This window comes from Rhinatrema bivittatum, chromosome 2, assembly GCF_901001135.1.
Source record: "Rhinatrema bivittatum chromosome 2, aRhiBiv1.1, whole genome shotgun sequence".
Classification (NCBI taxonomy): Eukaryota; Metazoa; Chordata; class Amphibia; order Gymnophiona; family Rhinatrematidae; genus Rhinatrema; species Rhinatrema bivittatum.
In genome coordinates, this window is record NC_042616.1 from 240,245,682 (window position 1) to 240,273,444 (window position 27,763).

The 27,763-nt window shown below is 44.2% G+C and overlaps 1 protein-coding gene across 1 annotated transcript in view; it reads left to right on the forward strand.

Annotated features, from left to right (window-relative positions):
* Positions 1-1,647: 1,647 nt before the first annotated feature.
* Positions 1,648-27,763, forward strand: part of BFSP2 (beaded filament structural protein 2) — a 40,760-nt gene continuing 14,644 nt past the window's right edge. The window contains 7 exon segments of the mRNA XM_029587069.1: positions 1,648-1,801; positions 2,355-2,465; positions 3,064-3,107; positions 3,150-3,257; positions 4,477-4,544; positions 23,265-23,373; positions 23,375-23,422. Of these exon segments, the coding sequence (XP_029442929.1) occupies positions 1,648-1,801; positions 2,355-2,465; positions 3,064-3,107; positions 3,150-3,257; positions 4,477-4,544; positions 23,265-23,373; positions 23,375-23,422 (642 nt within the window).

Sequence of the window (27,763 nt, forward strand, 5' to 3'; positions counted from 1 at the left end):
CACTGTGATTTTTGGAACATGTGGTATATAAATAATTGTTTAAGTAAATTAAATTCAAGAAAGCATGAGATAAACACAAGGGATCTCTGAGGGAGTGATGGGAATTGTAAAGTTAAATTAATTGGGTGGATGGACCTTTACTGCCATCACTTTTCTGTTTCTATGTTTTCTCATTCTCTGCCTTTGTCTCTCTGTTCCTTTGTCTTGTTTTCTGTTTCTTTCTGGAATTCTCCCTTCTTTTGTGTTTCATTTCTCATCTTCCTTGTCTCTTTCTACTATATTTTAATACTTTCTCTTCCTTTTTCTATCCTCTTCTCTTCTTTTTTCCTTCTTTCCTCTCTTCCTATTCATCCTATCTTTTCTCCTTTCACCATTTCTCCTCCTTTTTCTCCTGCACTCTCTTCTCCATTCCTTTTCTCCTTCCTCCTCCATTATCTTCCTGGATACCTCCTCCCACCCACCCCCATCCCCCAATCCAGGGTCCTTTCTTTCTCCAACTCCTACCATCCTTGGTTCTCTCACACACCCCCCCCCCCCCCCCAATACATACTTTTTCGTTCTCCTCCCCATCTCCAATCTTTGTTCTTCCCTCCTCTTTGCTCTCATCTCTCTCCCCTCTTGGCTATCTCCTTACCCTTGCTTTCCCCCTTCTTGCTTTCCCCTCTCTGCTCACTCTTCCAACTTTTGATCTCCCCTCTCGTATACACACACAGTTGCCCCTCTCTTCTCTTGCCTGTGTCAGTCTCTCTCTCTCTCTCTTCTCCATTACTCCCTTCATCAGCACAGTCACTGATAGGACTGAAAAGGAAGGAGGAAGCCTCAGGGGAAAGCTTCCTAACACTGAAGTCATTGTTTCCCCTCCTCTTGCTGCTGATTGGCTTTAGATAGTAGAATGAGCCAATAAGAAGCAGTTGAGGAGGGGGAAGTAGCTGTAGGCTGAGAGGCCACTCCCCTACTGACTCCTGCCTGCCTCAGCTGCCGTTCTAGTTTCTCTCCTTTCTTCATCAGACTCTAGCGAAAAAGACAACCGCACCAGAGAAAACAGAATGGTGGGGTTTTTTAAGACCCCGGAGAACCTAAGTGCTCTCCCGGAGACCTGGAACTGTGTCTCTAAACCTGGAGTCTCCAGGTCAAATCCCAGGGAAGACCATGCTGCTTCTTCGCTGACCTGATGAAGGGAGCATAGTTCCTAAAAACCAGTCACAGATGTGGCGAGTTAGTCCATCACAAAGGTATCGACCCTTATTTCTGCGTCAGTGTCACACATTTGCAAAAAGGCATTCTTCCGCCTTCCTCGCTGACAATGCTACCTGAACTATGCTAAGGAAATGTAAGCAATCTGAGAGCCGCATAAGTGGCCTGAGACCATATTCTCAGCTGGCGCTCAGCTTGGCTCTTTCTTACCTCTTATGGATGGTGAATGAAGCTAGAGCCAGGCTTAGCCCCTTGCCCACCTTTCACAGGGATTTCCCCCACCCCCCCTCCCCAAACTAAATTTCTTTGGAGTTCAATTTCCAAAGTGATTATTGCAAGTGAAGAAGCATTCCCTCTGCATTAAACTGGACAGCCTGAACATTGTCCTGCTCCAGTGCGGCTGAAAGTCGTCTTGTTCTTCTGCCATGCGGGCACTCGCAGCTATATTGAGAGATGGCATGTTCAGGGCTGAGGGTGGGGCAAGAGTGCCAGTATTCCTTTTCCAGGGAAATTCCACTCACAATAAAAGCAGGTGCAAGTGACTGCACATACTCTGTGCCCACAGTGAGTCTCACTTTTGCTTTGAGAACTGGTGCAAAGCCTGCAGGTAAAAGGTATGTTCAAGTCTTTGTCCCCAGTGCAGATGGTTTGAAAATTGCCTCCCTTGTAAAGGACAGAAAATGGTTCCATACTGCTTGCAGCACAGTTAAAAGTCCACTTTATTATGTTCACAGTGTTTTAATCCAAACTGATTTGTAAAGGAATCCTGAGTTACACAGCACCTTGTTATTTTCGTTTGGCACACCTGCAGCATGCCAGGACTTTGAAAAAAGAAAGGGAAAAAAGCTCGAAACAAAATGTGACAGTCGGTCGATTTACAGTGTTTTAGGATTGCCTACAAGACAACACCAAACAAATAAAACCTCTTGCTAAACCAGTTGGGCTAAGCAAAGCCTCACTAGAGTAGATACAGCATCGGGGCGACCGGGAGAAAACTTGTTCATTGTGGTTGATTCTGGTTTCAGCGTGCCTTCATTCTTGGGGTGACAGTTCTCCTCTCCTGCATCTAAGAGTTCTGAAGTTGCCGATGTTGACTGTGCAGGAAATCTGTCTAGACCACCTGTTGCTTATGTGAGTACTGTTCCTGCTGTTGGGGTCAGCCCTGGGAATCAGCAATGTCTTCTTACAAGGCCTGCCTAGCTCTTGTCCAGCTGTACCATTTGCCCAAGGGTTGGAAAAGAGAAGAGGCTCAACTGCCAATAAAATACACCTTGAAATACCTTCACTTTCTCTAGCAAAACTCACCAACACCAGGAACAGAGCGTTCTCCATAGCTGGTCCAAATTTATGGAACTCCATACCACAACACTTAAGTGCAATTTGCGACATCAATCCTTCAGAAAAGAACTAAAATCTTGGTTATTCAGCCAAACGTTCAGAGACGGAGTGGGCTAAGTAACGCACATCTATCCTGAACCATTACACATCTCCGGTCCCACTCATTTGACATCCCTTCCTCCCACCCCACCCCTCGATTCACCTTTCTACCTCCCCCTTCAAACCACCTTTAGTCTTGACCCGCCCCACCCACCATGCTCCGATCTCCTATTCCAGACCCCTATTGCTGATCAATCAATCAGCTGTTTAGCATGTAATCTGTTAATTTGGTTAATTTGCACTATCAAGAAATGTTATAATAGTTCTATTAAGTAATATCGTATTATTATACAAATTCGGTTGTAATGTTACTCAATGTTCTAAGGTTCTAAGGTTAACTGTATGTATTATGTTGTTTCTCATGTAAACCGGAGTGAAGGCAGAATGCTATACTTCGGTATATAAAAAATCCAAAATAAATAAATACATCCTGGTGCCTGGTGGAGTTCACAGAGGAAGTAAGAGCCTTAGAACAGGTGCCTGGTGGAGTTCACAGAGGAAGTAAGAGCTTTGAACAGGTCAACCAGGAGCTGAAAGAGCAGATCAGAGTCTATCTGGACAAGAAGCCCTCCAGTATCAACTGCCGGGAATCACTCAGAAATAACTGGGATGATATCAACCATCAAGTGAGTACCAAAAGTTTACTGTTGAACAAAATTATGGCTGACGGATGTGCAAATATGTTTGCTGTTGTTTTTGACAGTTCTCATTAGTATTCACAAATATGTGAAATTTGGCGAAACCTGAGACAGAAAATGAAATCAACTTTTTACAAATAAACTCATCTTCTCCAAATATCATATTAAGATATCACTGTACTAAAGGGCATTGATGTTCAAAATAGCATTAGCAAGCATTAAAAGAGCTTTTAATGCACATCAGTTATGTGCACTGTCGGTGCTTTTAATGTGCATTATTTAGCTGTCGCAAACATCAATGCAAAATCCATGCAAAATAGGTAATAAGCTGCATAATTATGCAAATCAGCTCAGAATCTATGAACACAAAGTAAAACAATCTGTGTTAAAATGTGCAAACATTAACATAGACTCATTACCATGAAAAACTTAAGTTCACCTCTAAGAGTCATAGGTAAAGGGGGTTTTTTATGCTAACGTCAGTATTAATGCACTAACTTTACCTTGAGAAATGTACCTGCATACTGATTTACATGTCATTAATGTGGGCCATGAACATGAGATAATTAACACACATTAACGGCCCATGCTAGATTTGCTACCTGTAATAGCCCTATTTTAAAACTATTATCATAATTATTATAAAGCATTGTCCCTAGACTGTGGTTTAATGTCTTACCCGTTGTCTGCAAAAGGTTGAAACGAATTGCAGCAGAAGGTTCTACAGCCTTGTATGGTTGTACTCAGTTATTTTCACTTAAATTTAAAAGACTGCTGATGGTGAAAAAATAAGATAATTGAGAGTAACCTGCAGTAAAAGATATGCTTTTTATTAAAGCCCAGGAAAGAAGTACTGATAGGAAACAAGAGTAATGTGATCATCCATATACACAATGGGATACATTTTCAAAGCTGTTTTTGGGAACTACTCTGGTAAAATTTGGGAGTGTACAAGTAGAATGATTGAATGCATCCAAGGCAATTTTCAGCAGGCTGAACGTATGCTCATACTGTACTTTCACAAAGTATGTACTTTTAGCCACAGAGAAAAAGAGGCATTTCCAAGGGATCAACTGGGTCGTGGTTAGTAAGAAGGTGAAACATTCAGGTTCAACCCAGCCAGCCATTTCAGAGATTACCTTCATCCAATGCATTATGGATTTCTTTTAATTTATAAATGTATATGTTTCTTGATTTTTTTGTGTAGTTTTACTCCAAACAAATCTCAGATTATACATTCTTCAAAAACTGTGACATGATTTTGGAAACATATTTGTATTATATAGAGAGATAAAGTAGAATGATTGAATGCATCCAAGGCAATTTTCAGCAGGCTGAACGTATGCTCATACTGTACTTTCACAAAGCATGTACTTTTAGCCACAGAGAAAAAGAGGCATTTCCAAGGGATCAACTGGGTCGTGAGAGAAAGCTATGAGGACAACTTTCAAACTGTGCACAGACAAACTTTCCCTTTGAAAATTAGGTCGGAAAAAGTATACGCAGAGACCTGCAGCTGATGTTTGTGCAGATACTTTTTCCAGTGAAATTTCATGTATATGCACATTAGTATAGGTGTAACTGTGTGTGTGTGCACAAGTGCTAACCTTTCCCCAACTCCACCCTCATAATCACCTCCTCTCTCTGCACATATAAGTGCATGTGTACTAGCACAACATGCACACTTTTATGTGCAGAGAGGATAAACAATTTCCAAAGAACCCATTTCTGCTTGTAGAACACTCTTTTATCTGTAGAAATGACTTTGAAAGCAGCCCTCCCCATATATGTGCAACCCCCTTTTCAGCAGATGTCCTGAATACAGAGGAACACAGTTGTCCCAGGGCCACAGACCCTCACCTCCGCTCTTTGTCCTTTCTCTCAGTCCATTGGCTCCGGATGCCAGAGTTCTTTCCAGCAGGTATGACGATTCAGAGGTATTCAAAACCACTTAGACGAATAACTCACAAGTTTCAGAATATTGAGTCACTTATCCAGCTAGAATTTGACTAGATAAGTCATTAATCGGTTAGCTTTTAGCCGAATAAATCATTATTCTGCTAATCTAGCCAGATAAAAAAAAAAAGGAAGCGTTCCAGGGGCTTTTCTGGGAGGGATTTAGTTATCCGGCTAACTTAACCGCATTTCAGTTCTATCCAACTAACCGGGTCATTCGTCAAATCACGATAATTACCGCATCGCGAATTAAATATTTAAATTTCAAATTTAAATAAAAAGGGGAGGAGTGTGGGCGGAGTTTGGAATAATGAGGTGCCGGTTGTGCTGCAGGCAATAATGTTTTGCACATTTTCGCCGGCAATAGCTCCGGAAATGCCTACAGCTTTTCTACTGGCGCTACAGGGCGATCGTGTGCAACACGGCCACAAACGCAGCTGGCGAAAATGCACTGCTGCGATGCGGCCTCCTGCCCACTATCGCCCCGCCCCTTTTTTCCTGCCGGCGATCATTCCACTATATTTATAGCAGAATAATGAATCTAGACCTAAGTTAGCCAGATAATGTAGACCCTACCTGCCTCCCAAAGGCAAAGAGCCAGCTTTTGAGGAGTTCCACTGAAGACTATTTGTAGATGTTCACAAAATGCCTGGTAACGGAAGGAATTTGTGTCTTTGTGATTGAAATAACAACAGAATTTGAATTGTTTTAGTGAGGTTAGTAAGAAGGTGAAACATTCAGGTTCAACCCAGCAAGCCATTTCAGAGATTACCTTCAACCAATGCATTACGTATTTCTTTTAATTTATAAATGTATATGTTTCTTGATTTTTATTTTTTTTTGTAGTTTTACTCCAAAAAAATCTCAGATTATACATTCTTCAAAAACTGTGACATGATTTTGGAAACATATTTGTATTATATAGAGAGATAAAACAAAGCTTAATACTTAAGGGGATAAGTTTGAAACATCGGGTATCGGTTAGCTGGTAAATACTCGCACAAATTACACCAATTCTCAAAGCAGAATTCTGTGCATAAGTCCGCTTTGAAAATTATCCCGGCAAATTTACCCGCAAATTTACCACCTAAAATATGCGCAGAAAATTTTGGGGAAAATTTGCACACATACTTTTGAAAATCCAACAGTACGCACATAAGTGCAAATCCCTCACCAACTCAGCCCTCGGGAATGTCTCCACTAGGTCTGGGTAAACTTACATACAAACAGGACATACGCGCATACGTTTACACATATAGCAGGCAGGCAACTTTTTAAAAGGCCATTTTTGTTATTAAAACACTATTTTACCCTTGGAAATGCCTTGGAAAATGACACTCTCTATCTCCAATGTCCAATTCTGTGTTCTGGGATTGTTCTAGGGGGAGGTTAGTGGGATTGTGAAATGTAATTATCAAGATCTTGGGGTAGGGAAGAGGGAGAAGGCTGAAGACTTGCCTGGGGGGGGCCTAATATCCTTGCACCAGTCTTGAACATTAGATCCGACACTGGGGCTGGCACAGTGAGAGCTGGGTTGGTTACCTCTGCGGCATTATCAATGCTCATTGTTCCTGTTTGCTATAAGAGAAACATCTTTATTATGCAATATAAAATATGTACAACACACAAACGTACAGAGGCAGTTACAATATCTGATTACTTGTTTATCTGAAATACAACTTTAATTTACCACTAGAAATGTATCAGTCTATTGTAAAGGAATATTTTATAGCTATTGATTTTTGGTGACACAAGTGTAAAAAGCACCTCTACATACAACTAAGAAATTGATTATTTCATGCATTCCAGATTCCTTTGTTTATAATCTTTCATTTATTTGTAAAATACAATCTGTAATAACTTTACAAGTCACAAAATCCATTGCTATGAAAGACAGACTATGCTGTAACTATACTTGCATTACATCTGCTGGACCCATTCTTGTGCTTGTATTTTGTTGCAGCTCCTATTGAATTCTGCTTCTTGTCTATTTAAGGAAGACTGTTCCTTAGGTGAATCATGCGGTGTTTGACAAATACACATAGCAAGCAGTCATTCTCACCTGTGATTGCTAAAACAGTTGGCTTCTAATGATTGATGCATCTCATAAAGTGAACTCCTTAAAAGCTTGTGCCTCAATACGTCTGTTAGTCTTTAAGGTGCCACCAGCCTCTGTGTCGGCTTTGGATTATGAACAGAAATTGGTGGAGGACCGTTTGGACAAAGAAAAATTAAATAAAGTCCTATCTTTCTAACTGGGAAACGTGATTAACAAACATACAAAATAGATTTTCTTTCCATATGAATTATATGACTTGAAATCTACATGTATTTCAAACTGCAATCTTAATTTAATGAAAATAAATTCTAGCAATGTATTTCTTCAATGCACTTGATTGATGGTCTACTTTTAACACGCTTACATTACTGTAATTCTCTCTATGTGGGTGTGATTACCTCTGAAACAACTAGACCATCTCCAGCTAGCAGTGGTGTGCAGGGACATTTATAGCAGTGGAGTCAGTCTCACTCCCTCAGTCCCCTTTCCCCTCCCATAAGCACTGCCCTTCTGTTATTCCCCCCATGCTACTGATACAATTAATAGCAGTGGCTATTCCCTAAGTAAATTTAAGTAATAGCCGTTAATGGACTTCTCCTCCAAGAACTTATCCAAACCTTTTTTGAACCCAGCTACACTAACTGTACTAACCACATCTTCTGGCAACAAATTCCAGAGCTTTATTGTGCGTTGAGTTGAAAAGAATTTTCTCTGATTAGTCTAAAATGTGCTACTTGCTAACTTCATGGAATGCCCCCTAGTCCTTCTATTATTCGAAAGTGTAAATAACCAAGTCACATCTACTCGTTCAAGACCTCTCATGATCTTAAAGACCTCTATCATATCCCCCCCCCCCCCCCCCCCCATCATATCCCCCCCTAATATACCTATTTAGAAAGCAAAACAAGCCAGGCTGCCTAAAAATATTGTACAAAAGCTTTTAAAACTACATAAGTTCCTTCTTCAGATGTCTGATCAGAGACATTCACATCTAAAAATGGGTCCTATATTGTCTCAGTAACTCACTTACCGTATTTCTGGATAATACTTATATAGCTCCAATAAAAGCTTTCACAGCCTGCCAAGAATGCAGTTTACCCCAAGAGACAAATCTGCCATTTCAACACAACTCTAACTCCCAGGACTCAACAGCAACAACCCTACCCAAGAAAGAACAGCTCTGCATCAAGCCCTAGAAGACCAATGTACCTCTTATTGAAAAAAGAACAAGTCAGACTTGGGGAGAAGATAAACAAGTCAGACAGGGGAGAAGATAAACAACCAATAAGGGCTGTATAACATAATCTGGGTAAAAACAAATAAGCATGGGTGTAGCTTGCTTATTGCGGCGGTTACTACCCCTACTACCTCTAACTAATCAAGCTAGATATTTCACTTGGATGCAGCTCCATCACCGCTCTCTACATTAATGGCGGGGGTGGAAGGGAATTAGAACCAAGAGCTAAGAGAAACAGATAAGTATGAGAGAAAAAATGAGGGAAGCTTGCTGGGCAGACTGGATGGGCCATTTGGTCTTCTTCTGCCGTCATTTCTATGTTTCTATATGTTTCTATATATAGACCCCTAGAAACTATAAACTAGCAGAATCCCTCACCTTGATCACACATACAGAACACAGATAGAACCTTACCAAAAACAAAATAAGAGACCAACAAATAATTTAAAGAAATATAAAACATCAATCATAAAAATAAAACCATACTAATACAAAGAATAAATATTTAAAAAGTGATTAATAGAACATCCAATAATTAAAACCTCATAAAAAATATTTATAAAATTTCCCAAAATACAGATATAATATTTCAAAACAGCAAACATATCAAATAACATCCAATAATGAAACTAATAAGAATTTTAAAAATCTCTCTCTCTTCTGTAATGGGAGGTACATCCCATTACGTCAGCTAACAGACGAGGGCTGAGTTAGATAGAAGCTCATCTGGGGGAGGTGAGGACTATAAATCCCAGAGGGCCAAGGGGCTGAGGGAAGAGGAAGTTGAGCAAGGCCAGGAATCAGGTGCTGGGCTGATTAAAGGAGAGCAGCCACACATACAAGACTGATGGGAGCTCAGCGGAGGAAGGGGCAACTAATATCTAACAATCAGGCCGATACGCATTTGGACGCGTGTTTTCAACACGCTAACTTTATCCCTTATTCAAGTAAGGGGTAATAGCGCGTCGAAAATGCGCATCCAACCCCCCCCCCCCCCCGAAACTAATAGCGCCCGCAACATGCAATGCACATTTGCATGTTGCATGCAAATGTGCATTTTACTTTCAGAAATTAGCGCCTACCCAAAGGTAAGTGTTAATTTCTGCCGGCACCGGGAAAGTGCACAGAAAAGCAGTAAAAACTGCTTTTCTGTGCACTCTCCGACTTAATATTATGGCGATATTAAGTGGGAGGTCCCAAAAGTTAAAAGTAATTAAAAATAATTTTTAAAAAAATGTTTAAATCGGCCCGCAGCTGGCGGGTTGAAAACCGGACGCTCAATTTTGCCAGCATCCGGTTTCCGAACCCGTGGCTATCAGCGGGTTTGAGAACTGACGCCGGCAAAATTGAGCATTGGCTGTCAAACTCGCTGACAGCCGCCGCTCCTGTCGAAAAAGAGGCGCTAGGGACACGCTAGTGTCCCTAGCGCCTCTTTTTACCGTGGGCCCTCATTTAAATACTGAATCACATGCACAGGAGAGTGGCCTTTGCGCACACTGGGGCGGATTTTCAGAGCCCTGCTCGCGTAAATCCGCCCAAAACCGGGCGGATTTACGCGAGCAGGGCCCTGCGCGCCGGTAAGCCTATTTTACATAGGCCTACCGGCGCGCGCAGAGCCCCGGGACTCGCGTAAGTCCCGGGGTTTTCAGAGGGGGCGTGTCGGGGGGCGTGTCGGGGGCGGGCCCGAACCGCGCGGCGTTTTCGGGGCGTGTCGGGAGCGTTCCGGGGGCGTGGCTACGGCCCGGGGCGTGGCCGTGCCCTCCGGACCCGTCCCCAGGTCACGTCCCGGCGCGCAGGAGGCCCGCTGACGCGCGGGGATTTACGCCTCCCAGGCCGGGCGGGTGGGTTAGGTAGGGGAAGGGAGGGGAAGGTGAGGGGAGGGCAAAGGAAAGTTCCCTCCGAGGCCGCTCCGATTTCGGAGCGGCCTTGGAGGGAACGGGGGTAGGCTGCGCGGCTCGGCGCGCGCCGGCTATACGAAATCGATAGCCTTGCGCGCGCCGATCCAGGATTTTAGCGGATACGCGCGGCTCCGCGCATATCTACTAAAATCCAGCGTACTTTTGTTTGCGCCTGGAGCGCAAACAAAAGTAGGCTATTCGCGCTCGTTTTAAAATCCGCCCCACTAGGAGAGAGCGGGTGCTCGCCCGCTCTTCTGCGATTTTTACTGTATCGGCCTGAATAATAGTAAGCCCTGGTTGAAAGTGCTGAGATAGATCCTTTAGAAATTTCTGATCATGTGCCTGTATGGGTGATTTGGATGGCTTTCCTAATTCTTCTGAGCATGGTCAATGGAAATGTCCTCCATATTTATATCACAGCCAAGCTTTTTATTCTTATTTTATTGACAAGTGAAAGGAATTTTAGGAATTTTAATTAGGAGCACATAGATAAGCCGTTGCTCTTTTGGGAGATGGCAAAAGCTGTACTGAGGGGAGAAGTCGTGGCATATGAGGCCAGACAGAAGAAAATGAGAGCCCATCAGATGAAAGCTTTGGAAAAATAAATTAAAAGCTGATGAAAGGAGATTTAATGTTAACCCTACTCCTGAGCATAAATCTCAATTCTTGGCCACTCAAGCTACTTTAAACACTCTGATACATCAGCAAATAAAAAAAAGCCTTTTGTATTATAGACATAAGTTGTTCTTACATGGCAATAAGGCAAGGCAGTATGCTGGCCAATGTGATTTGAACTTGGTGGGGGAGAGATTCTATAGTCTCTATGCAATCTCCAGAGGGTCATCTGGCTCGGGAGTCTAAAAAGATTGTTTTCCACATTTTATAAAAAAGATTGTACACTTTGGAGCCCAATGAGTCTGAAGCAGTAGAGAGTTGCTTACACTCAAGTAGCCACCCTAAAATGGCAAAGATTTTCAAGCACTAATGCCCCTTTGACACTTTGAGATCCATTCGGTTATAAAAAATGTGCTGCTTCATAAGATCCCAGGTGCAGAAGGATTATCTGGGGAATTTCTAAAATTTTGATTGGACAGATGTGTTCCCCCTCTAGGAAGAATGTATGAAGCTCTTTAACACCTGGGGCATATCCCTTAGGGGCGAACACAGCCACTATAACCGGGTTGGGATCCTTATAGACTTATCTCGCTACCTAATTTTGATATTAAGCTATTGGCAAATCTTATAGCCGACCAGCTCTTAGTGATTCTGCCTTCTTTGATTTCTCCAGAACAGGAGGGGTTTGCTAAAGGTAAACATGCGGTCTCTAATATACGCGAGTTTCTGGCCTCAATGGCTCATTCTTCTCAAACAAACTTGAAATCTTTGCTCATAAGCTTTTATGCTGAAAAGGCTTTTGATAGAGTGAACTGGGCATATCTATGCTGCTCCGCATACATGTGGATTTCAAGGTTGTTTCTTAGATTAAATACATATTTTATACAGTCAGCCTAGAGCATGAATATTAGTGAATGGGGAATTTTCTGAGGATTTTGTTTTACAGAGGGGTACTCGACACGGGTGCCGACTTTCACTGCGCCTTTTTCTACTATCTATGGATCTGTTTTTGTGCAGACTGGCTAGGAATGATCATATTCCTGGAATTTCTATGGGGGTCTGCCTTTGTAAACAATTTACTTTTTCATATTTCTACTCAGACTTCTTTTCAGATTTTATCATGGGAGCATGGTTGCTATGGCAAGCAGGCTGGATTAAGGCTAAATTTAGAAAAAATCAGAAGCAATGGTCATTGGAGGCTGGAGGTCTAAGGACTGATTGGTTGATTTTCCTCTCAAATTGACAGGTAGGTAGATGAAATATCCAGATAATTTAAATTCCCTGTATTCCACCAATGTTTCCAGGCTGCAGGTGGTAATGAAAGCTATGCTGTGGAAATGGACACACTTAAATATCTCTCTCTAGGGATTAGGATACATTTATTTAAGATGACTATTTTCCCTAAAAGGCTTTATGTGCTGAATTTCCTCCGTCTTGTTCTTGAAAAAACAGATGTACATTTACTCCATGGAGAACTTAGACAATTTATGGCAGGGTGGAAAACCTAGACTATCTTTGTCACAATTGATGGGTAATTGGAAACAGGGAGGATGGAAGTCCTTGATCTGAGTCTCTATAATTATAATGCCAGTCTTCGACAGGTGGGAGATTGGTTAATGTTTACTTCTTATTGAGACTCGAATTTTAAGTCAGCTATAGTCTCCCCTTTACATTTACGCTACGTCCTACACGCTAGATTATCGCACTTGCCAGATCCTTTAAAGATGGCGCGGGCCATCTTTACTCATCAGCCCCTATTATACTATACTCTATAATAGGGGCTGATGAGTAAAGATGGGCGGCGCCATCTTTAAAGATGGCGCCGGCCATCCAGTGCTCCTACCATGTGACAGGGGCCGGCCAATGGCACAGATACCCTGTCACATGGTAAGGGCAAAGGGGCATCGGCGCCATTTATTTTTAGAACAGCTGATGCCTGGGAATGGGAAATCTCTCCCCAAGGCCCCCCTGGATCTCTCCTCTCCCCGAGGCCCCCCTGGATCTCTCCCCGAGGCCCCCCCGAGGCCCCCCTGGTCCACTGAAACCTTTAACAGTCTACTTGCACCTTTAGGCTGTGCCTTTATGCTTCAGAGCTATTTGATATTTACAGCATTTCTAGAGCTGTAGCTCTCCATGCTCCAGGACCAGCTGGGGTAGCATCACACTTGTGTTGCGTATGTGGACCCTTGAACCAAGACGAGGTTGACTTGGAACCACAACCGAGGGCAAGCCCCAAGTGGTCCTCGCCATCAGGAGGCGGTACAGGTGGGGATAACCCAACAGGAGCTTCATCTATACCAGCCCATGTTCCCCTCAGGTTGAGCCCTTGGGTGCCGGAGCTGGCAGGACTTAGGCGCAGGTCTCTCCCGAGGAGGTGTCCGGAAGAAGACAAGGTGGCATCAGGCAGACCGGTCCGAGGCTGGCAGCAGACAGACGTAACCAGGGATGGACCAGAGGTCAGGGCAGGCAGCGAAGTGGCAAAACAGTGAGGCAGGCTGGAGGTCAGGACAGGCAGCGAAGTAGCGGAGTCAAGATACCAAGCAGGAGTCAAAACCTGGAAGTCAGTCCGAGGACAGGTGCTAGAGTGGAGCCAGGATGGGAACGCAGGATCAGGAACCTAATGTAAACCCAATATTTAAAAAGGGCTCCAGGGGTGATCCAGGAAACTACAGACCGGTTAGCTTGAGTTCAGTGCCAGGAAAAATAGTGGAAAGTGTTCTAAATACCAAAATCACAGAACATATAGAAAGACATGGTTCAATGGAACAAAGTCAGCATGGCTTTACTCAGGGCAAGTCTTGCCTCACAAATCTGCTTCACTTTTTTGAAGGAGTTAATAAACATGTAGATAAAGGTGAACCAGTAGATGTAGTGTATTTGGATTTTCAGAAGGCGTTTGACAAAGTTCCTCATGAGAGGCTTCTAGGAAAAGTAAAAAGTCATGGGATAGGTGGTGATGTCCTTTCGTGGATTACAAACTGGCTAAAAGACAGAAAACAGAGAGTAGGATTAAATGGACAATTTTCTCAGTGGAAGGGAGTGGGCAGTGGAGTGCCTCAGGGATCTGTATTGGGACCCTTACTTTTCAATATATTTATAAATGATCTGGAAAGAAATATGACGAGTGAGGTAATCAAATTTGCAGATGATACAAAATTGTTCAGAGTAGTTAAATCACAAGCAGATTGTGATAAGTTACAGGAAGACCTTCCTAGACTGGAAAATTGGGCATCCCAATGGCAGATGAAATTTAATGTGGACAAGTGCAAGGTGATGCATATAGGGAAAAATAACTCATGCTATAGTTACACAGTGTTAGGTTCCATATTAGGAGCTACCACCCAAGATAGAGATCTAGGCGTCATAGTGGATAACACATTGAAATCATCGGCTCAGTGTGCTGCGGCAGTCAAAAAAGCAAACAGAATGTTGGGAATTATTAGAAAGGGAATGGTGAACAAAACGGAAAATGTCATAATGCCTCTGTATCGCTCCATGGAGAAGGTACAGAGAAGGTCGCCCTTCTTTGTACCTTCTCCCTAAGCGTGCGCGCGCTTCTCTCCCCTTCTTAAAGGGGCTGCAGCGGAAACTTCCCCGCGGCCTTGGGAGATGATGTCACTGAGCTTGGGTATTTAAACCCAGCTCAGATCTCAGCACCTCACCTTGGCAACAGGTCTGGCTCCTTGTTGAGTGCATTATTGCTTGTTCCTGATCCTGTGTTCTAATTTGCCTTTCTGATCCTGCGTTCCAGCCTTATCTTCCTGATCCTGTGTTCCCGTCCCGGCTCCACTCCAGCACCGGTCAGTCCGATGACTCCTGCCTTTTGACACAGAATCTGAAAAGAAACCATCTTCTCCCCAGCTTCAGGGAAATGTTAATAACCAGTAGGCCACTATTATGCCAGTTAGTAAAATTTGTTTTACAAATCTGAGAGAGAGTGATCCACTCCGGGAACATGAAGTGCTGAATTTTTGAGCATATCATTGCCCTGAAGCAGCTATTAAGGCGAAATGCTGGCCAATGTCGGTGGCCATGGCTTTTAAATTCAGGAGCACAGCACTATAAAAGTCTTTTTAATGTAAGAAAAAAAAAATTAAAAAGTTAAAATAAAGAAGAAAAGGATAAGATATACAAAAACATTTTTGAAACAAAATTTTGGTTGGTTATGGAGGTTTTTGACCAATGATTATGATATCTTATAGCATGTTCACAAGAACAATGCATGCCAGGCTCTGAGGTCATTTCCTTTAAGACAACATTCAGGATCAGGAAGGCAAACTGGAAGACAGGATCAGGAACAAGCAATAATGCACTCAACAAGGAGCCAGACCTGTTGCCAAGGCGAGGTGCCGAGATCTGAGCTGGGTTTAAATACCAAGCTCAGTGACATCATCTCCCGGGGCCGCAGTGAAGTTTTCACCACAGCCCCTTTAAGAAGGGGAGAGAGGCACGCGCGCATGCCTAGGGAGATGCATGCAGAGATTGAGTCGGCAGCGTCCAGGGCCACGTGGGCAGGCCACTGCCGCGGGATTCGAGGCTGGGCCGCCCCAGGCTGCTGGGAAGGAGGGTCGGCGTGAGTGTCCGCCGAGAGAGGTAATGGGGCCCGGCCACGGCAACCTGCGGCCGGGAGTCCTAACAACTTGTGGCACTATCTCATCCACATGTGAGCATTAGGATGGGGTCAGCAGGGGAGGGTTGGCAAGCCACATGGCGCTAGCTAGGCCAAACTATGAACAATGTGTTGGCAGTCGTTCACATACTCACGTGCCACACGTGCCTCTTTTAGTGTTACTATGATGCAGAACATATTATGGCAGCCACATGTATTTTATGCCATCTTTACTTTCAGAACTGTTTTTCCAGTACACTTTATGGCTCCATTGTCAAGACAAATTCTGAGTAGGTATACGTGTTTTCTGTTACACAGTGACCCAGGCAGAGAAACAGTGAGAAAAAGAAAAATGATAGTGAGGAGAGCAGCAGTAGACTGGCTATTAACTTCTTGTTCTCCTCTGGCATAGTCCCAGACACTCTCAAACAAGCTGTGGTTAAACCACTCCTCAAAAAACCTTCCTTAGACCCCAAAGACCCTTCAAACTTCCGACCCATCTCAAACCTTTCCTTTATCTCAAAAATTATGGAAAAGCTAGTTGATTCCCAACTTACGGATTATCTTGAAAACAACAAGATTCTCCACCCGACCCAGTTTGGTTTTCGCAAGCACCTCAACACAGAAACACTCCTACTCACGCTCTCCGACCACCTCATCAGAGGTATGGATCAGGGTCATTGCTACCTTGGCACTACTGGATATCTCCACTGCATTTGACACAATCAATCATAACCACCTCCTCACCCGGCTGACAGAAATAGGCATCTCAGGCTTAGCTCTCTTGTGGTTCAAATCATATTTATCCAATAGAAAGTTCTCCATCAAAATAGGTAATGCAGAATCCACACTCTACTCCCTGTCCCAAGGTGTCCCACAAGGTTTCTCCCTCTCCTCCACCCTTTTTAACATATATCTCACACCCCTCTGTCAGCTCCTAATGGACCTCAGCCTCAAGTTCTACCTATATGCTGATGACGTCCAAATCATCATTCCCATCCATGATTCTTTATCCAATGCACTGAAGCTTTGGGACACATGCTTTGTTTATGAAATTTCTTAAGGAAATTTTGTTGTACAATGATCATGATCTTCCTCAAATTTTGAATATCTTTTATTTCTCTAAACGAACTGTAGTTATGGGGGAAGTACAAGAATGGGGAGGTTAATAATGTATCTAGTTTAGGAGTGTCCACCTTCCTAGACAAATCGATAGATATCATCAATAATAAAACAACTTTGTTTCCTTTTTGCTCGAATCGGATAAGGAACAGGTGTTTAAGAATTTTTTTGAGAACAGAGATGTTAAATTTTGTGGTCAGAAAATGTTAATGTATCCTGATGTCTCCAAAGCAACGCAGGCAAGAAGGAGACAATTTCTTGCTTTGAAGAGTAAAGTTATGGCTATTGGGGCAACTTTTTTCCTCTAATTTCCCTGTCTGTGCCATATTACTTTTCAAGCAAAAAAAATTTATTTTTTTCTGACCCATTGCACCTGGAAACATTCTTGAAAGACAAATCTAGTTTAAGTGAGAATACAGCTTAGATATATTTAGAATAAGGTCAAATGTGAAAAATTGATTAACTCCTCTCTCTAAGTATTTATTGTAAGTAGTTACAAATGTTATTTTTTTCCTCTCTCCCCATATTATATACTAGCCGTTAAGCCCGTAACAACGGGCTACATTTAAAAAAGAAATTTCGGTCCATTTCCTTCCCACTTCCTCCCCCCTCTAGTCTCCCTCCCCCCTCCACCTCACTCTCTCCTCCCTCCTCCCCTCCACCTCACTCTCTCCTCCCCCCACTCTCTCCTCCCTCCCCCCACCTCACTCTCACCTCCCTCCCTCTCCTCACCTCACTCCCCCCCCCCACTCTCTCCTCCCTCCTCTCAGCTCACTCTCTCCTTCCTCCCCTCCTCCCCCCACTCTCTCCTCCCTCCCACCTCACTCTCATCTCCCTCCCTCACCTCACTCTCACTCCCCTCCCCCACTCTCTCCTCCCTCCCCTCCTCTCCTCCCTCCTCTCAGCTCACTCTCATCTTCCTCCCCTCACTCACTCCCCCTCTCTCAATCCCCTCCTCTTTCAGTCATCCACACCCGGCAGACAGGGGGGTGTCCCTCCCTCGCGCGTGCGCCGCCGCCGCCGCCACTACTGCTCCTCCCTCCCTCGCGCGTGTCGCCGCCGCTGCTCCTCCCGCTCCTGCTTGTTGTCGTCGTCGTCGCCGCGGCTACTGCTCCTCCCGCTCCTGCTCGTCACCGCCGCTCCTGCTTGTTGCTGCTGCTGCCGCCGCCGCTCCTGCTCCTAAGGAGCAGGCGCCATTTATTTTTTCGGGCATGCTCCGCTCTGGCCGACGTGCTGCCCGCACATGCGCAGTAGAGTTGCTCTCTACTGCGCATTTGCGGCACGTCGGTCCGGGCTCCCTTATCTAGTAGATTAGCAATGTTGGCAGATCTTTGTTTTTCTGAATAAAGTTATGGTGATTATTGCACTGCAACATTTGTTTTCCTTGCTAAAAGTGTGTGAACATTTAAAATGCAATAAAGATAAAATTATTAAAAAAAAAAAAGACAAACTGTGGCCAACAATCTGAATGACGCATCACTAACCGGCCACATAGGATCGTGCAGTACCAGCAGTCTGGACACTTCAAGCTTGTCATTAACCAGTGAGATTTCAATAGCTCCCAATGAGAGGATAGGAACAGGGCCATTTTGAAAATGAACAAGTTGAACGTGTATAGTGCCTGCTCACACCCCAAGCTTTAGGGCAGGTGCATTGTTTGCCCTCACAAGATTAGTAGGCCTCTGCAGCATGGGGAGAAAAAGGCAGGCCCTGGGGCAATGGCCTGCAGACGTAACTGTTCAAGCCACTTGTCATGGCAGCAATGCTGTTACCTCCCCCACAGCCACCCCCATGTCCATGCCATTTGCCACAAAGACATAGCCAGAGATGGGATATAGAAAGAAGCGTCTGTCTTACCTATGAGCCAACCGTCACTGTTCAGGCCATCCTCAAAATTTTCACACAGGCCCGATTGCCTAAGTAGAAAGGAATCATGCGTGGCTCCCGGACACCTGACCACCACATCGAGGATACCTGACCACCACATTGAGGATGCGCAATGCAGTGTCACAGACCACTTGCACATTGATGGAGTGGAAGAGCTTCCTGTTACGGTACATCTCCTCCCTGTCACGGGGTGGAAGGATGGCCACGTGACTGCAGTTGATAGCTCCCAGAACATTGGGAAAGTTTGCGAAGGCTTAAAGCCTTTGTTCATGACTGTCAAGTCCTGCCTGTCCCGAGCAAATGCTATGTAGCAATTAATGTAGTCACAGACTGCTATGATGACCTGGCCAGGCGGCGGGGAAAAAGTCATTTAGGACATTCCCCCCATGACCCCTACTGTCATCTGGAAGGAGCCTCTTGCCATGAAGTGTAGGGTGGCCAACAGCTTGGTGAGACCAGGCACAGCGTGGGACCTTTGTGTGACTGGATCCAGATCCCCTTGGATGTTGTCACATAATTCCAGGATAGCCTGAGGGCTGAGGCGATACCTGCTAACCACATAGTCCTCTGTCATGCCCAGCAAAGATGCTCGTGGAGGAAAGATGCGCTCCCTCTATTTCCTCCGCCGTTGCCGCCTGCATGCCCTGGACCTCGACCATGCGGAGCCCGTGGCTCGGCCTCCGGTGCAGGGACTTCCCTAGGAGGGCTTGAGGCTGTTGTTGTTGGGTAATTTTTGAACGCCTTGCTTGGAGCTAAGTGGTTTTTGTTTTTAATGCGATTTAAATTGAAAAGGAAAAAATTTGAGCAAATAGTCAATTAGTTTAATAACGAGAAATGTTTCTTGTAAAATAAAGAAGTGGGATTATAGGGTTAGTTTATGAGGGGACGGTAAATGATTACAACTGTAGTGCCGGTGAGGCTGATACTGTCTGGGGCCCATTGCGGGCGAGAGACAGTGGATTACAAATTAGGCACTTTTGCCCTGATACCTTCTTCCCTCAAAATAGTGATTGTTTTTGTTTAAAGATTATAACTGCTTAAGAATATTGAAAAAAAGTGTTCCCTCTCTGTTGGGATTATATTTGGGGAGGAGTTGCTTCTGCGTTTGTGATCTTGAATAATTACCAACATTACTAATCACTGATCCAGATTTTTTTTTTTGCTAATCAGTGGGCGGCCACCTACTAGTTTGCAGAATTGCAAGATTTCCTTTCTATTGGGGGAGGGAGATGTACCTTGTTGGGAGTGTTCAGTATCTAATTGTTTCTGTTCATTGTAGTAGCCTGGGAAGCTCAGAGTCAAAGCTACCATGCCCATTGTACTCACTGTTAAAATTTTCAATAAACAAATTTAAACATACGCTATCCTGTTTGATTAGAGACTAAGATACCAACTGTTGGCCATGTCTCTTATTGTTATGTGTGTGCTGTATATTTTCTTTCCTTTTTGCATTGTATTTTTATGTATTTTCATGCTCTTATAGCACTGCTATTAAATTATGGTTGGTTGGGGGCAGTTAATGATTATAGCATTATAGTCGAGGTAACCTGGATGGTACCAGAAATGACTTGAGTATGAAACTACCATTTTCCATGTTGAAATATTTAATATCTGAATAGAAACATTAAGCGGTTACACCGTAGGAGCATTGTTTTTTTAATTAGGTGATTTTTTTTTTTTGAGATAGTCAATTGTCACCTTTTGAGTGGTGGTTTTGGTTTTTGGTAATCCACTTTCAAAACATTAGCAGGCGAATCTTTAAAGGGCAGCGCACATAAGAATCAGGACTTACACGTGTAGCCGGGCCCTGAGCACACCACGTGCATTTTTAAAAGGGCCCAGTCCTGCGTGTAAGTCCCAGTACGCACACAAGTGCCGGGCCCTGAAAAAGGGGCGGGCTGGGGGGCATGGCCTGGGGGTGGGGTGGGATGGAGGCAGGCTGGGACGGCGGCAGAAACTGGCACTGTGAAAATTGCCCTCCCTCGATGCAGCTATTAGTTCTCAGGTTTCTCCACAATGCATGTACTTTTAGCCACCTCAGAAAGAAGGTGTTCATGGGGGCATGATAAGAACAGAGAAGAAATAGCATGCGCAGTTTTTTGTTTGTTTTATTTTTTAGGAGTGGTTATTTCATTGTAAATTTATTTTTCCATGTTCTGTTTATTTGAAACAAAATGAATATCAAAATGAATAGAGAAAAAAAGGGGAAAGAAAACCATAAGGAAACTAAGGGGCAGGGATCCCCCCTCCTAGTCCTGCTGAAACAAAACTGCCAAAATATGAAAACTGACCCCCCCCCCAACCACCATCCCAACCACCACCACCACACCCATGCCTCCCAATCCCTCCTGGTCACCTCTTACCTCTTTTGTGAAGTCTACAAAGTCCAAATAATTCCAGAGTATTCCCCAATTGCTCCTGCCCCGCTGGGTCTCCATTTCAACATGGCAAACCAAAACAAAAAAAAATCAAAGGAAATTTAATCTATCCAAATAATGCAAAAGGAATTACCTGGCATGGCTTTATCTCAACTTCTCATTTCAGGTAAGGACGGCATTACGAACCAGAATGAGCAAATGAACGCTGCGCAGACCTTTTTAAAGCTCTTCGAGGCTGCACACGCTCTGCCTAAACTAAAGGAATGCTGTCCATTCTTTCTCTTGATTAAGTCTCCTTGGATACAAAGTGTGCCATTGGAATATGAAGTGCTGTTCCCTCTGTTGTGAAATCTTAGAGATGTTGCCTCCCCTGTATGTTCTCACCTTGCTAATCACAAATAATTTTAGGTCCTCAATGGAATGTTTAAATGCCTGCCAATGTTCTACTAGGGGTGCCTGGATTTTAGATGTGCAGATACGGCTTTTATGTTCTTTGATCCGCAAGCGTATTTGTCTCTTTGTTTGCCCTATGTATATTAATTGGCATGAGCAAATTATGACATAAATCACCTGGCTCGTTTGGCAGTCAAAGGTCTTGGGAATAGTATAAGGTTTTGATAAATTTGGATGACTAAAGCTGGAAATGTTTAAAGTGTTGGCACAGACAGAACAGTGCCCACATGCCGAATGGCCGCCATTTTGAAACTGTCCCTTGTCAAGTGAAAAATAGAGAACACCAAAAATTGCTGGTTCTTATTTTTTCTAAAAGCAAAAATAGGAGGCTCATCAAAGGGACCCACATTTGTTAATATATGCCAATGTTTATGAATGATGGTTTTAATCCTGTTGGCCCTATTTGAAAAGGGGATTGTGCATACTATTCGTTCTAATGAACTTTGTTCAGTATTTTGCAACAAATTCTCTCGATTTGCATAAAGTGCTCTTTTATAGGCTTTCCATATGCATTTATGAGTGTAACCCCGATACAAAAATGGTTGGATAATTTCTGAGCTTGTTTTTTTATACTCCTGAATGAAGTAACAAATTCTTCTCAAACGTAGAAACTGACCAACAGTAATATTCTGTTTGAGATTTCTAGGGTGAAAACTAGATTGATGAAGAAGCATATTCTTATCTGTTGGTGTCCTATATAGTAACCACTGTCTCATTTTCAAATTTGACTAGCAAGTCCAAAAAAGCAATTTGTTGATTGTGGTGATGAACAGAAAATTTGAGATTAGGGTCACAATGGTTTAGCCAATGGATGAAATTCTCCAGTTCTTTTATTGTATTAGACCAGATGAAAAAAAAAGTATTATCAATTTGTCGAATGGTGAAAGATTGTCTGTGGAATGTGGTATGTTGGGGTTTTTTTTATGGAGTGCGTAGAATTTTCTACAGCTATGCTGCTGTATAGAACATACAACATATCACCCTATAACATAATGGCACCTCAGGGCTGGCTGGTGCGATTTTCAAATCGGGGCCTGGGGTAGGAGAAAATTAGGATCTCTCCTCCCCTGTTTGGACTTTGAAGACCCCACAAAAGGGATAAGATGCATCAATCATAGGGAAAGGCTCAGGTTGGTTGCAATGTTTTAATTTTGGGGGTGCTGATTTGTTTGCAACAGAACACAGGCCAGGGTGCATGTCTGCTAATTTATAAATGACTCATAATGAAATAGGTTGTTTTGTTGCATTTTTCATGTTATTTCATCATGAATGAACACCCTTAGCTCATAAAGATGCTGTAAATCCTTCTTAGCATCTGTTGCATGTAGATGAAACAAACTATTTCTCACGAGTTTCAATTTGTTACATGGGTTATCATGTCAGCCTTTTAATCAGGCTGCTGCCCTCTGTAAATTGAGTGCAATGCCCCAGGTGAAATGGTTTAAGTGCATCTTTTCACATGTGAGAGTTCAACCACCCAAGGTCTGAACAGTCTAATGAGAGTCCAGTTTCTAAGGCCCGCAAGAAAAAAATATAAGCCATGCCTTACCCTGACATACAGCCTATTACTGGAAATCTGTCACTAGGTATCTTCTTATAGCTGTCTCCACAATAAATTAAGGTGGATGGAATGGCTTGATGCTAGTGGAACAGTCATTTCATACTAGTTGTAGATAGCATATTATTTTGTTCTAATATGAATGACTTCCTATCCAATTAAAGTCAAGATAAATTCATGCAAAGAAAGGTTCCCCCCATATGATAGGGCTGTCTCTTTACAGGTATGAGAATGAGCAGACTTTACAAATGGGGATGGAAGATGACATTAACTCTTTGTACAAAGTAACTGATGATGCAAAATTAACAAAAGTGGATCTGGAAAGTCAAATAAGAAAGCATGAAGGAAGAACTGGTTTTAATGGCAACGAACCATGAAGAGGTAAGTCCAAGAAGAACAGTAGGTAACAGACAGAGTGACCACTTCTTTACTTTTTGGAGGCATTTTACTAACAATTTTACCATTGGAGAGGACAATTTTCAAAGTTATCTCCACGCATAAAATTGTTTTTTTATGTGTGTAAATGGAGTCCTTGAAAACTGCGTGCAGCTCCGTACAGGTATGCCACAGCATATGTAACTTTACATGCAGGTAGGAGACGCATTCCCCGGGGTGGGACTAGGAAGGAGATAACACTGATGCATGGACTTTTGAAATAATCTACAGCACATACATGTATATTTTGCAGGAAAAAGCACCTGAACAAATAGCAACTGCTGATCTATGTGCAGACTTTCTCTGACTTAGTTTTTAAAGGGAACTTTACACTTCTCTGCGCCGTTTGAAAGCCGTCCTCAGAATGGCAAGGTAAAAATGTGTAGGGCTACTCACTACACCGAAGAAGTCCCGCTGTCACTCATACATAATCCCTATGATACCACAGAATGTGGATGCGGCTGACTCAAGCACGTTCAGCTGACCAGGGAGCTCCAGTTAATCATGGCTTCCAGCCTACGTTTGCTTTGGTCCTCGTGGTAGGGACACTGCATGTGCCTTGCTCCCTCACAACAAATTCGAACACAAAGAAAATCATCTCTTGAAGCCCAGAGTAAAGAATTTAGCAGTAAAAAGGCAGCAAATCGCTGAAATAAGGTATAAGCTATTTTTAAAATAGAAAAACATCTCCCACAGTACTGAGCTTTAGCAGCTCTCTAGGAAAAAAAAAAAAAAAAAAAGCTGGCAAGCTGCTCAAAGAAGGAAACAGCTGTTTAAAAATGGCTCTTTCGTCAGCAGCACCATCTGACTTTCCTTTCAGGGTAAGCTGACTTTTAAAACAGCACTATAGTGAACTGCTGCAAACTTCCTGAGGCTGTAGTGAACTCCAAAGAGATGAAAAGTCTGCACTTCGGCCTGAGAGCTCTCTCACTTAAGGCTTAGGGGCTAACAAGAACGGCAGCTGTTGTAGAAAGAGCTTTATTAAACGTGGTCTTTCCTTATTACATATCAAATACGTTATTACAGGTGATGGAAAATTGTCTTCTATGAGCTGCCGATGCTCCAGTTGTGTTGCTCCTCTGCAGGCTTCTGAAGCTGGGATGTACTTCCTTCTGTATAGTATTTATTTACCCTTTCAAGTAATGCTAAAACAAGGGGACACTCTAATATAAAGATGGAACAAATGGAAAACCAAATAAGGGGGCAGAATCTCAGGTTTATAGATCCACTGATACCACCTAAAGATATGTGGAAGAAATACCTGAGCAAGCCCTGCCTTTGGATTCCAGAGTCTATTATACTCCTCCATTTAAAAAGGATTCTCCTTCTCAAAGAGGCTTTCGGGTTCTGACACCGGTAATTCCAGAATTGGATATCACTAATATTTTGGAAACAATCCAAAGAGAACAAGTTAAACATTCTGCTTTAATCGTTTCATTTTTATTAGAATCCAATAAAGAAAGGATCTTAAAAATGTTCTTTCGACATCGTCTAGAGATGTTTTTGGATTTGAAAGTCAGTGCTTTTCCAGACTTGGCAAGATCAACCCAGTTGAAGAGGAAACAGTTTCTTCAATTAAGGCCCCAAATTCTACAACTGGATGCCGCCTTCTTATTAAAATATCCATGTAAATGTATCATTAAATATCAGAATTCTACTTATATTTTCTATTCTCCTCCTCAATTCACTTGTTTTGAAAGATAAAGAATTACCTGTAATTAGCTCCTCCCCTATAGTTGCTGATAAGCACTAAGGGGTAGATTTTCAAAGGGATACGCGCGTAAGCCCCGATAACCTACCCCTGCACGCCCCGAGCCTATTTTGCATAGGCTTGGCGGTGCGCGCAAGACCCGGGAGCACGTATGTCCCAGGGCTTTAAAAAATGGACGGTCCGGGGGCATGGCTGGGGGCGTGGTGGCGGTTCGGGGGCAGTCTGGGGGTGGGCCAGAATCCTCCTGCACAGCGGCCTGTGCTGGGGGATGGTGAGCCAGTGCGTGCAAGTTACGCATGGCAGAGGCAGAGGCAGGCGTAACTCTATAAAATAAGGTAGGGGGGGATTTAGGTAGGGCTGGGGGGTGGGTTAGATAGGGGAAGGGAGGGAAAGGTGGGGGGGGGGACCAAAAAAAAAAGTTCCCTCCAAGGCCACTCCAATTTCAGAGCGGCCTTGGAGGGAACGGGGAAAGCCATCGGGCCTCCCCTAGGGCTCGGCGCGCACAATGGGGTAGATTTTACAAATCTACACGCACGCGTACTTTTGTTTGCGCACCAGGCGCGAACAAAAGTATGCGGGATTTTATAAGATACGTGCGTAACCGCGCATATCTTATAACATCCGGGGTCAGCGCGCGCAAAGGGGTGCACATTTGTGCACCTTGCGCACGCCGAGCCCTGTGCGTGCTGCCCATTTCACTCCCCCGCACCTTCCCCTCCCTTCCCTTCCCCTCCCCTACCTAACCCACCCCCCGGCCCTATCTAAACCCCCTCCCTACCTTTATCTTAAAAGTTACTACTGCCTCCGGGCAGTAGTAACTTACGCGCGCCGGCACGGCAGGCCCTGACACAGGCCGCTGTGTCGGGGCACTCGGCCATGCCCCCAAAACGCCCCGGAACCACGTGCCCCCGAGCCGGAACCATGCCCCAGGACACGCCCCAAAAATGCCGTGTCACTCCCGACACAGTCGGGAGTGACACGGCATCAGTGTCAGCAGTTGCTATTTGTTCAGGTGCTTTTTCCTGCAAAATATACATGTATGTGCTGTAGATTATTTCAAAAGTCCATGCATCAGTGTTATCTCCTTCCTAGTAAGTCACCTTGCATCAGTGTTATCTCCATGCATCTCCATGCATCAGTGTTATCTCCTTCCTAGTAAGTCCCCCAGGCAAGCCCCGGGACTTACGCGCGTCCCGAGGCTTGTGCGCACACCGAGCCTATTCAAAATAGGCTCGGTGCGCGCAGGGGTTTTTTAAAAGGGTTACGCGCATACCTTATGCGCGTAACCCTTTTAAAATCCGGCCCAATGTGCACAAGTGGCACCCCCTTGCGTGCGCCGATCCTGGATTTTATTTAACATGCGCGCGGCAGCGCACACATGTTATAAAATCGGGTGTACATTTGTGGGGTAGCACGCACAAATGTACCCCACCCACATAAAATTTAAAATCGGCCTCTAATTGTCTGAGCTACACTCAATCATTTAATATTAGCTCCCATAGCAGGTGCCATGTTCCTAGTTTGCAAACACTGTGGAAGTGTTTGGTCCACTTGGTGGGGACCAGATATGCAGAGCTATTTGTTTCCTTAATTGTATATTTTCTTCTTTTTCTTTTGCCTTTTTTTTTCTTCTCTGCTTGCAAATTCAAGTGTTTCTTGAAATGTAATGTGTAAATTCATAAATAAAACAACAACAAACAAGGGGACACGCCATGAAACTAACCACTAGCAGATTTCAAACAAATCATAGGAAGTATTTTTTCACTTGGGGCGGATTTTAAAAGGGCCGCGCGCGTAAATCCCGAAGGATTTACGCGCGCAGGGCCCTCGCGTGCCGGTGCGCCTATTTTGCAAGGGCCGCGCGCGTAAATCCCGAAGGATTTACGCGCGCAGGGCCCTCGCGTGCCGGTGCGCCTATTTTGCATAGGCCGCCTGCGCGCATAAAGCCCCGGGACGCGCGTAAGTCCCAGGGCTTTCGAAAAGGGGCAGGAGGGGGCGTGTCTGGGGGTGTCCCCGAAACAACGCAGCGTTTCGGGGGCGGGCCGTGGCATTTTGGGGGCGGGCCTGGGGGCATGGTCGAGGCCTCCGGACCAGCCCCCGGGACCGGAGGACAGAGCGGGGCTGCCGGCGACGCGTGCAAAGTTACGCCTGCTGAAAGCAGGCGTAACTTTGCCGACAAAGGTAAGGGGGGGGGTTTAGATAGGGCCGGGGGGGTGGGGAAGGGAGGGGAAGGTGGGGGGAGGGCGAAGGAAAGTTCCCTCCGAGGCCGCTCCGAAATCGGAGCGGCCTCGGAGGGAACAGGCAGCGCGCGCTGGGCTCGGCGCGCGCAGGTTGCACAAATGTGCACCCCCTTGCGCACGTATCTTTTGAAGATCTACCTCTCAGTGTACAATGAAGCTGTGGAATCTGATGCCAAAGGAGGTGATCAAGGCGACTAGGATCGCAGGGTTCAAAAGAGAGTTGGACAAGTTCCTGGAAGAAAAGTCCATGCCACATTATTAGCCAGGTGGACTAAAGAAATCCACTGTTATCCCTGGAAGTGCGTAGGAGGAATCAAATCTATTTTATGGGATTGC